Below are 10,991 nucleotides of genomic sequence, written 5' to 3' on the forward strand. Positions count from 1 at the left end.
GCCCCTCCCGGCCCGGCCCCGCCCCGCCCCGCCCCGCCGGTGCCCGCGGGCCCTCAGTCCGCCGCGCGCCCCTCTTGCGCCCCGCCGCGCGCCGCCCTCCCACCCCGCCGCGCGCGGAGTGTGTGGGGAAGCCCCCGCCGCCGCCGCTGCTGAGTCACGGCCTGAATCTCATCCCGCTCCTCCTCCTCCTCCTCCTCCCCCCCTCCGCCTCCACCGCCTCCGCCTCCCGCCCGGCCGCCGGCTCCAGCAGCGCGGTGCCGGCGGCGATGCCCGCCCCGCTGGCGGGGGGAGAGGCTGCCCGGCGCTGCCCGGCCCCCTCACGCCGCCGTCGTCGCTCGCCGCAGACCCGCGCCGGCACAGGGGCAGGCGGGCGCTTGAGCCATGATCGCCGCGGCTTTCCTGGTCCTGCTGAGACCCTACAGCATCCAGTGCGCCCTCTTCTTGCTCCTGCTGCTGCTGGGCACCATCGCCACGATTTTATTCTTCTGCTGCTGGCACCGCAGGCTCCAGAAGGGGAGGCATCCCATCAAATCCGTCTTTTCGGGTCGCTCAAGGAGCCGAGGTAAGAGATGCTGCTGGTCCCCGAGGCGGGGTGGGGGGGGTGAGTTGACCCCGGCCCACCCCCGGGGTTTCTGGCGGCGGAGGGCGGCTCAGCCTTGCATTTAGCCGGGGAAGGGCTTTACAGAAAATTCAAGCCGAGCCCAGGACTGCGGCAGCCTTGTCTCCACCCATCCCTCATCGAAACCTCGGCCCGCGGGAGGGAAGCGAGGGGATGGGGAAACCTCCCCCACACCCCCCCACCCCGGCCCTCCCCGGCCTCTCAAGTGCAGCAGAACTTTATGCTCAACTTCTTCCCCATGAATTAAATATAAATGCCGGGCGGAGCTGCCAGCCGCGGCGGCAGAGCCAGACCCCCGTCCAGGCATATGCGCCAAAGGGCGAGCAATTGGATAAAACCGTTAGTCAGAGCGAAATCTGAGGTGGAGCTGGATGCAGCCTGTGTGTCTTTCTGCTTCCCTTCCAGATGCTGTTATGAGAACTCATCACTTTCGCTCTGAGGTAATTTATTTAGCACGCAATTTCAAGGTCAGAAGTTGTTCTCTTTTCCTGAGTACATATCGTTGTGGTCTTTTGTTAATGAAATCACATAGCAAACTTTTCATTTTGCATGAAAGACATAATGTCCTCTTTCATTTCTTGGGTTGTTTTTTTTTCCACATAAAATGTGAGTTCTTCATTTGTGTCACCCTAACCGGACAGCTGATTTGTGTCATTTCCCAGCAATCGGTTACTTCAAGAAAGGCTGTGCTTGCTGTACGTGCCAGACCTCCCTCTGTCCAACTAGCAACCCAAAGCCCAGTTATTGACCGCACTGTAAATACGTGCAGAGCTGGTAGGTTGTGTGACCGCAGAGCTTCCCCTCTCTTGCTTTGCCTCCAGCCCTCACCTGCGCCTTGCCCCTTATCAGGGAAGTTGCCTGCTTGGCTCAGATGCTGCCGCGGGAGATCCCAGAAGAATCCAGACTTACAGCCTGCTTGGCAGGTGCCTCATTTCATGACTCTGTATTCATAGGTCAGGGGAATCAAAACTCTTACATGCCAGTACTAAAAGTATAATACAAAACCCAGTCACTTCCTAGGGATTCTGAATGAGGAACATAATTGATGGGAAAATATGGAAAATAATATTTGTTTTCATGCTGCCCTGTAGAGCTCCTGTCTAGATGTTTCTCTTGCCTGGTTTCCTGCTATTGATTTAAGGCATATCTTCATGCCATTGTCTGTTATTCTGGAAGCCTTGAGAGAGAGCTTTGCACTAAAATGATCTTTTGTTTTAAATTATTTGCATTTTTCCTTACCCGGTTGTGGGTGAGAAAATTACCCGATTATGACTAATGCTTTAAAAAGTGCGCATGGGATACATTTTTGCAACGTGGTTCGTATTGGCAATTAGTTTGAAACTCCTAACTATTTTGAAATTTGTACGCGTTACCACAAGAAGAAGATGACATAGGGAGTGTCCTATCTTTAAAGCATGAAAAGTCTGGTTTTGTTGTTGACTGAACAGTGCTGCAGTAAAGTGAACAAACTAATGTGTCCCTCCGGAAGTCAAAAAGATTTTTTCATGATTTAGTTCCTCCAATATGAAATACTTGGTTTCCATGTCAAGTTCTCTCACTCTTGAGCCTAGATAAAGTTTAATGTGTTATGCCCTTTTGAAATACATGTCATCCTGTGTGGTGACTCTTAAAAGAAGGGAAGTTTGCAAAGTAACTATTTATTTTTATTACTTCAGCATGTAGTTATTTGCATATTAGACAGTTAGAAGCAGACACATTTGAAATATTTCCTAGAAGTTTGCATTTACTGAAATATGCTAGGATAAACCACAAGAACTGTTAAATTTTTTTCATAATTTTCTACATTTTGTTTAGACAGAATAACATCTAATGGTCTAAACTGCCCCTTTTGGTAAGTGGTGGAGGTTTTCCCCTTCATTGTCTGATGATAGACCTTCGATACTTAAGAGAAAACAATGACTCATTTGACATGACGTTTTCGTTTTCCTTTTTTTTTTTGCCAAGTAAAACCTTATTTTGATTATTCTAATTTAATTGATTAATAACAAATTACAGGCATACTCCCATGAAAATATTGGCAGCTTTATCTGAAACAGAATTCGACATTCTCATTCTATATCAGCATAAAACATAATGCAATTCCAACTCCAGTAAGATGTTCATGAAAGCAAAGCATGATACATGAAAACAGGGGCTTTGTATAATCCCCCCCTGCCCCCAAATGAACATAACATCTCAACTCCAAGTTTTACAGCACAAGGTCCATCTGCTAGCTTCCACTATGCTTAGTTGTTTGTCAGGCGCAGTTATAAATGGTGTTTCTTAATGATAATAAAAGGTTACGAAAAATAGGTTGATAGTAAATAGCAGTGGGTTGGCATTCATCTCCTGAGAGCTGGGTTCAAATCCGACTTACATCACACGTGAACGTGCAGGTGGTCTAGCGGCAGTGCACAGAGAATTATAATTGCCCTATCTACAGAGTGGCTGGCAATTCCTGCATGATTGGCTGCCTGCCAGGAAAGCCTTATATTTGGAAAAATAGATGTGTAGCAAATTTATGTTGAGGTTCTTTGCCAGAGCCACAGCTCTCATGGTGCATGCCTACGTTGTCTTTGTCTCTATACAGTGAGAACTATTTAATCCCTTTCCTTTATTACTGAACCCCCCATTAAAAAATAAGACGCCATACTATGAGAGAATAAATACTACATTTGAAAATGTATTTATGATCCTTAACAGCTCTCCTGTTCTGAATTTTATATGCCACCGGTAAACTGAATCCACAAATAGTCTATTTTTGTGGGTCTTGACTTTGACTGTCTCTGCAAAACATGCCTCATTATTAAACACAAAAAGTCTATGCAGATATTACTTATTATAGAATGAACTTAAACACTTGACCCCCTGCCTCAAAAGGAGGTAAATTTGCATGAATCATTATGAATATAAAGTAGGTTAAAGTCTGTCTTTGTTAGTGGTGCTTCATAATGAAAAAATTAACCAGCAAGAAGATGTGAGAGTGTTTCCTGGGATAATACAGTGGTGTCTCCACCTCCTCACTAACATTTAGTTACTGCTATCTGAAGTTTGTCAAGCCTAAGTTTGAAATATATTTCTATTGCAGTCCTTTTAAGTTCATTATGACTATAACTGGTCTTAAGATTCCTCCATCCCCCAGGTACTATTGATACTCCATGAATTCACATAGGAATCACACCTAAAATAGTTAATGTTTCTAATCTGAGGGAGACCTAGATATGCCATAGCTGTAAAAAGAAAACAAGTAAATTTCTAACGGAAATATTCATTGCTTGCTTACACAACAAATCAGACTTTGATGTAGCTATTTGCACTAGTCTCTCCTTTCTTTATTTTGAGAATTAGTTGTAGAATGAAATGTCTCTGTTCAACCAAAACCACACCAAAATAACAATATAACTCAGTAAGAGTTTTACCGAAATAGGGACTGATCCATTTTATTATGATGATGATTATTATTATCCCTTGTATATTCAAAAATGTGAATGTTATCAGTGATTAACTGACTTAATTCTTCTTGTGATCTCTGCAGAAGTTTTGTTTTTCATTAAATACAGGAATTTTCTTGGGGGCTTGGGCTTGATACATTGCAATGTTTATCATCTTGCACTTTACAAAGAGATTTGAATGTCTTCTGTACTTTGCAATTTAAAGGCATTGCTTAACGTGTTGGTGTTGCGACTTCTTGTGATTTACATTTCTTTCTGAATTCGTTTTCCTTATTGCCAAAGCCTCTGGAGTCATGGGATTATGTGAGATTTTTTACCTTTCAATTAAAGAGGAAGTAAGCTTCTAGCCCTTAGGCTGGAAGGGATTAATCCAAATGGTATAATTCTTAAAATCTTTTGATTTTGGGGTAAGAACTGTTGAAAAGGAATTTTTTCATTCAGGATCTTTAAATAGTTGGTTTCTATGAGATTGTGAACAGATAATTGTGCAAATTGCTATACCAGTAGTTGATGGTTTTCATATTGTTGGGGGAAAAAAAAATCACCAGACTTACAAATCTTTTGCCTGGTATTGTCTCTGAGCTTTAGAGTTTTCCTTTATCTTACCTTTTAAATTAGAAATACTGTGATCTCAGGAACTGAAGTTATCAGTGTCAGTGGGTAGTCACTAGCAATATGGTATCTTTTTGTATTTATTTTATTTTGACTCATGTATTTCGGGCATGTTTCCTGTGAAAGCTTCCACTAAGACCTACAGGTATAAACCTACTAGGAAATAAATCCATAGAGGTTTTACAGTCCACTGTAAATTCTGACTTCACATAACCCAGGTGTATGTCTGGTGGGACTAGACACACCAGTAAGGCAAATGGGAAGTGGCACTTTGTGAAAAGACTCTGGGAGGGCTGGCAGCATGTATTAACCACAGCTGTAGCAAAGGAATAACATTCGGTCGTTTGAGTTTTGCAGACCCTACATTTTATTCTTAGTTTACTGAACAGTCACTACAAGGTTAATATATATTCACTCTATTGTTGTGACGAGACTGGTAGTGAAATAGGTCAACCAAGACTGATGACAATTTTTAAGAGCAAATGAATTTGCTAAATCATCCATTATGGTACAATGGATGCAAAACTGTAGTATAACAAACTCCGGTAAATGTATACATTGACTTTGCCAACAACCGATGCCCTGAAACAGAGTTCATAAATTTATCCCTAAGCATACTTTTGCCGTAATCGTCCCCCTTCTGAGACTGACTGTGAGGCAGTTGCCTAAAGATGCAGTTCTTGGTATCTTACAAAACAATAATGAATAGTCTTTGAAGAGTTGCACCATAATTCATCCCGAGCGTTGCAGTTGTTTATACACTGCTCCAGATATGTACAGCTCCAATGAAAAGAGAAATCAACAGACCCTCCAAGCTGAATTTGAGTCTTCTGTTTGATTGGAGGGAGTGCATTCAAGGAGCAACAGAAATATACAGGACTACCCAGGAAAATACATTCATTCACCTATTCAAAGGATGTTTCTTTGTCTTTACGGAGCTGAATCAGCCTGAAAATATTTTACCTTTGTGTTACCACGCTTTTCCCCCAGGATGTTTAAGCTGTTTTTCCATTAGCCGCCTAAGAGTTAAGGAACAGGTTCAAGGGAAAATAAAGACAAAAATAAATTTTCTTAGATGTATGAAAGCACTTATGTACAGGAATGAATGGAGAGCTATAAATACAGGTTACACTGTGTAAGGACAAATCCTTCTATCCATTTTTCATAACATGTCCAACAATGTGGCCCAGAGTAGATGATCCTGAGCTGTTACATGGCAAACTAGATATCACTGAGATTCTGCTTACTGTACGTTGTCTGTCCATCACCAGCTTTATTCACTGCAGTGCTGCTTTCAGATAGCCTAGCAAGCATGGGTCTATGCTGAGAAACAGCCTGCTTGGCAATTTTATCGCAAAGTACATGGCAATTCCCTGGTTGCTGCAGCAAGAGCACTTGGGTTCAAGAGCTAACTCCAGAGGAGTTAAGTCGGCTGCCTTTACTCTGTACTACAGCGCAGTCTAGAAATGCCCAATGTATTTCTATAGCCATCTGGTTGCCTGCATCTGTGTTCTGGTTTCTGACAGTCTGCAGAGCATTGAAATGCTGAGGGGATCTCCTCTTAGCTCCATCAATCACCCCGTAAAGGACTGACATTGTGTCATGATCCACGTGAGTGGTAAGGCATGGTCTTGTTACGCTGCATATTGGGACCTGCATTATAAATGAACACATGCTCACAGTTCTCTAACAGGATAGGGACAACCACTGCATAAAGATCCGGTACATAATAAAAGTTCTTCCTACTACTTAGTTTCCCATTAGTATAGTTATGTCAACAAGCTCCTAGCTATTGTGTAAGTATTTACATATCTAGGCTTCTCAGTGTCTACTGTTATCTCTGGAAGTGCGTGTTTTAGATGAGGTTCCGGCTTCAGTTGTGTTTTATGCCAGTTACAGTGCACATTCCTGGTGCACACCAGCAGCTGCTTGCAAGCAAGCGGAGCCCCGGTTTCAAGGGGAACCAGGTGGAGCATGGCTTATTGCCACCCGTCTGTTAGCAGCCACATTGTACAGAATGGGAATTTCTAGCTACTGTTTTTTGAACAAAACTAACCTCGGATTGAAACTGTGAATTAAAACAGCTGAGGTCATACTTGTGGTGAGCACATCTGCTGTAGAAACTTCTTATACAGACAGAAAGGGTCATGTAGGGGTCCGTAGATCACATACAGCTCAGAAAAGCTTAAGCATCTATACTGATTTCTTAGTTACCATGATTAGGGTGACAGATCAGGTTGTGGATGCCCTTTCAGAAACAGCTCAGCACTTAAGGCTGAGGGTATTAAATGAAAGAAAGCACCGCATGAACAGGGTAGTATGGCCCTCGGTGCTGTTTCTGCTCCTGGGTTGTTATATGTGTTTTCCTAGGGCATGGAAATGTCACTGACAGTCTTCTGCTCCCAGGCTTTTTTAGGGAGAGGTACCTTCGGTGTGCTGTGGAGGAACCACACAGAGCACTACGTGAAGTCACCTTCCTGTTTTCATGCAGGATCCGATTCAGCTGAGCTGGGCTGGTTGAGCCTGGTCATGTCAAACATGAGCGGGTGCCATCCAGAGCTGTGGCTTCGCAGCCTAACCCCTGTGCTCTGCACTCCGGAGGGTTCTCAGGCTCTGAGGAGGGTGCGCTCGGGCCCCTCCGTCTCCCCTGGACGAGGACTTAGCACTCCGTTGCAGAGATGCTTGAGCATCCTCAGGCCCATGGCTGATCTTGACCTAGTGCTAGCAAAGCTGGCTTGCTTTTGAGCTGATTCCATGTGCTTCTAGATCACCTGTGGGCCTGGGTAGCTGTTAACTGGGTTGTTATCTGGGTACTTCTGCCGTCCAAAGTGTCTGAGCCTCCGCTGTGCTCCCTTGTGCCCTACGGCCTTGCATCAAGGAGAGTCAGTGGTTGCTGTTCCTGACTCATTAGCGAGAATGAAACATGAGTTACAGCTGAAATGTGGAAACACTACATCAGCTATAGAAACTAACTGCAGTTGACATTTGGGCAAAGACACATTTCTTGCAAGTTGTGCCAATGTCCTTATCGCCCCTGTCCACTCAGCTGCTTAAATACAGCACTCGGCTTTGGGATAGCAGGGTAAATAGTTGAAACAGTTCTTACAAAGCTTAATTTATTATTATCTAAATGGATAGCACTAACTACACTGAAATGCATAATCATGTCAGACTGAGGCATTATATTTATCCTCCTTCATTCTAGAGAGAACAAAGTGATACAACTAGGTCGAGGCATTATTCTCTTCTGATCTGCTGCCACTACCTTCCTGCACGTAAAGTGCAGCCGGAGTTGGAAAGTGACTTTGCAAAACCAGCATCTTCTTATACAGCAAGATAAGCTTGCTGTAAGCATTTACAGTTTATAGTCTGCCGAGCTACTCAGCTGACCTAGTGTAGGTGTCTGCTTCTGGATGAGCCGAACAGTTTTTCAAGCCTCACTGAATGTATTGAGTAAATTTTTCATTGGCTGTAACGGGAGCTTAGGCTAGTAGCTCCTGAAGGAGAGACCTGTTCAGAAATATTGTTGGTATCTTAATAGATATCTGAATTCCACCCTAGGTATCTGTTTTTTTAATATATGCCTGTTAAGTCTCTCATCAATTATGCATCTGTTTTATGCTTGGCAAAGTGCAGACCCATCTTCACGCACACTGGACAGAAGAGAGTCATTTCTTTGTACTAGACGTTGGGCAGCACTAGCGGGTGGTTCAGCACTCTCTCTGTTATTTCTTATTCTCCTTCTTCCTGTATTTTTAATATTTAAAGTTAATTCCTTATGGCAAATTCTTGATGTATACCGTACACTGCCCGAGCTGAGGAGAAATGAGGAGGTGGAAAACGGAGGAAGCAGGGGTGGAAGAGGGACATGCTTAGGGAATGTGCTAGTATATTGTAAATTAAACTTTCCCTTGCAGACCACTGATCACGCAGTACTGTGATTTATTTTTATTCTTAAATAATTGTTCCATTCCTGCTGTAGGCTTGTAGTGCCCTGTGGTAACAGGGAAGGAACTGGGACAAGCCATCACGAAGGCATAGGGCTGCAAGCCTTCTTGTCGGAGGACGGTAGGACTGTCTGGAGAACGGGCCAGCCTCTGTGGTTTATAGATTTAGACAGGACACAGTATTTAAAGGGTGTCTCGAGGCGTGACTGGGGATGCTCTTTGGGTATTTGCTTTACACATCGTCAGATCTTCCTAGAGTTACAGCTTACCTGCTTCGATAGGAAGGGAAAAAAAACGGTTGGAAGGAAAAAAAACGGTCGGAAGGGAAAAACCGGTAGGTGCGGGAGAGGCGGTGGCCAGCAGGAGGCGGGCTGGCGGGGCGGGGGCGGGGCCAGCGGTAACGGCGGCAGGTTGAAACGGGGCGTAACCGCCCGCAGCGGCCGCTGGGCGAGGGACGGCTCCGGGGCAGGTACGTCCGCAAGGGAGCGGGGCTTCACGGCAAAGAAAGGGGGCTTTTTCCTGAGCTCTGCGGAGCCGGGGAAAGGCCGGGAGAGCGCAGGCACCGGCGGGGAGCCAGCAGCTCACAGGAATGCATCATCATGCACTGTTACTTCTCTTAAAGTTGATGTTTATTCATAGAATCATAGAGTGGTTCGGGTTGGAAGGGACCTTAAAGATCCTGTAGTTCCAGCCCCCCTGCCATGGGCAGGGACACCTCCCACTAGACCAGGCTGCTCAAAGCCCCTTCCAACCTGGCCTTGAACACTTCCAGGGATGGGGCAGCCACAACCTCCCTGGGTGAGCTGTTCCAGTGCCTCACCACCCTCACAGTAAATAATTTCTTCCTAATATCCAATGTAAATCTACCCTACTTCAGTTTGAAACCATTACTCCTCGTCCTATCATTACACTCCCTGATAGAGTCCCTCCCCATCTCTCCTGTAGGCCCCCTTTAGGTACTGGAAAGCTGCTGTAGGGTCTCCTCAGAGCCTTCTCTTCTCCAGGCTGAACAACCCCAACTCTCTCAGCCTGTCCTCGTAGCATAGGTGCATATTAACTCTGAAAACACATACTGGCTGTAAAGGTTGGGCTCCAGAATTAGAATTCTGACACCCAGTATATTCTACATAAAATACTTACACACTGGAAAAAATTATGGTTTCTTATCAACAATAAAGATAATAGATAATATATGATCAAAGCAAAAGGGATAGTAGAAACTAGAATAGGAAGGAAAAGGATCCGGTGAATTAATAAAATCACACATTGAAAAAATGGAGCAGTCAAAGATTCGTGTCACTAAAGCAATAATGTACTAATGTATTCATATGGTGCTATTAAATTATTAGACAAAGAACTAAAAAGAAATACAGAAAAACTAAGAAAGTGAAAGGAAAAGGTTCAACACATTGTCCAAAATGCCCTCATCTGTAAATAAAAAAAGTAAAAATTAGACAAGTTTTTTAGGAAGTTTCAAAATCTTGGTTTTTATGTTAATGAATGGGCTAAGAATGGGAATGGGGAAAAACATAACAAGGATCGCAGAGTGTCACATACTTGGTTATTAAATACCAGACCATACTGAAGAAATTCTGGAGAATGGGGCAAATGAACACACATGATGTTCATAAGTGCAAGGCTGGATAAATTATAGATAAAAGTTGTTTATCCACTTTATTAATTTTGAAGTTTGTGGTCTCCAGAAAGGACCTTTTGAATTACTCTTGACAATTCAGTGAAGACCTCTTTGTTATGTATAGTCTGATCAGAAAAGAAGATGGGATGGAAAATATTTAAACAGAACAGAAAAACGTGCTATACTATTTTTTATATATATGTCAGCAAGAGTGATGTCTGTGAATAAGGACATGTAAAACTCTCGCCGAAATAACAGTGATGGAAGACAGTGGAATTATTTCATGTAGAAGGAGGAAAATAAGAGGAAATTTGATGATTAAATATATATATGGAATGATGAATACTGTATTGAAGGCAGACCAAAACCTAGTCATCGTGGGTCTGTTCCATCCTATCTAATTTTGGATACTTACAGTATAGGTATCTATGAGTGAAGAAGTCAGCTTGGGCTCCCTTTATGGCCAATGGAGAGAAATAGGTGCTGTTAGGGAATGGTTTATCTGACCTGCTGACTTCAGTGGCTCAAAAGGGAGCGCAGGGAGGGAAGGTCTGCTGAGCTTTGGTCAGAGGAATCCCATGCTGTGCTTCTACGCACAAGAAACCAGTCACTGAATCAGAGGTGTGAAGTTAAAATTTGGCTGGATAAGAAATTTTTTTACAAAACCTATTACACAACCACTGGGTTGTGTGCTCTGGCACGCAGCACCTAGGCTTGCAACATTC

At 43.8% G+C, this 10,991-nt stretch overlaps 1 protein-coding gene across 18 annotated transcripts in view; it reads left to right on the forward strand.

The window, feature by feature from the left end:
- The first annotated feature begins 312 nt into the window (after nt 1-312).
- The window catches only part of DST (dystonin), a 310,022-nt gene continuing 299,343 nt past the window's right edge, over nt 313-10,991 (forward strand). For 5 of the 18 annotated variants that reach the window (XM_054197080.1, XM_054197086.1, XM_054197084.1 and 2 more), the window contains exons 1-2: nt 347-562; nt 1,025-1,086. In XM_054197080.1, coding sequence (XP_054053055.1) covers nt 382-562; nt 1,025-1,086 — 243 coding nt within the window. In that variant the 5' untranslated portion in view covers nt 347-381. Of the gene's footprint in view, nt 563-1,024; nt 1,087-10,991 lie in introns of all 18 variants that reach the window. The other 13 variants (XM_054197081.1, XM_054197087.1, XM_054197095.1 and 10 more) reach the window with 9 other exon arrangements.

Source organism: Rissa tridactyla, chromosome 3, assembly GCF_028500815.1.
Source record: "Rissa tridactyla isolate bRisTri1 chromosome 3, bRisTri1.patW.cur.20221130, whole genome shotgun sequence".
Lineage (NCBI taxonomy): Eukaryota > Metazoa > Chordata > Aves > Charadriiformes > Laridae > Rissa > Rissa tridactyla.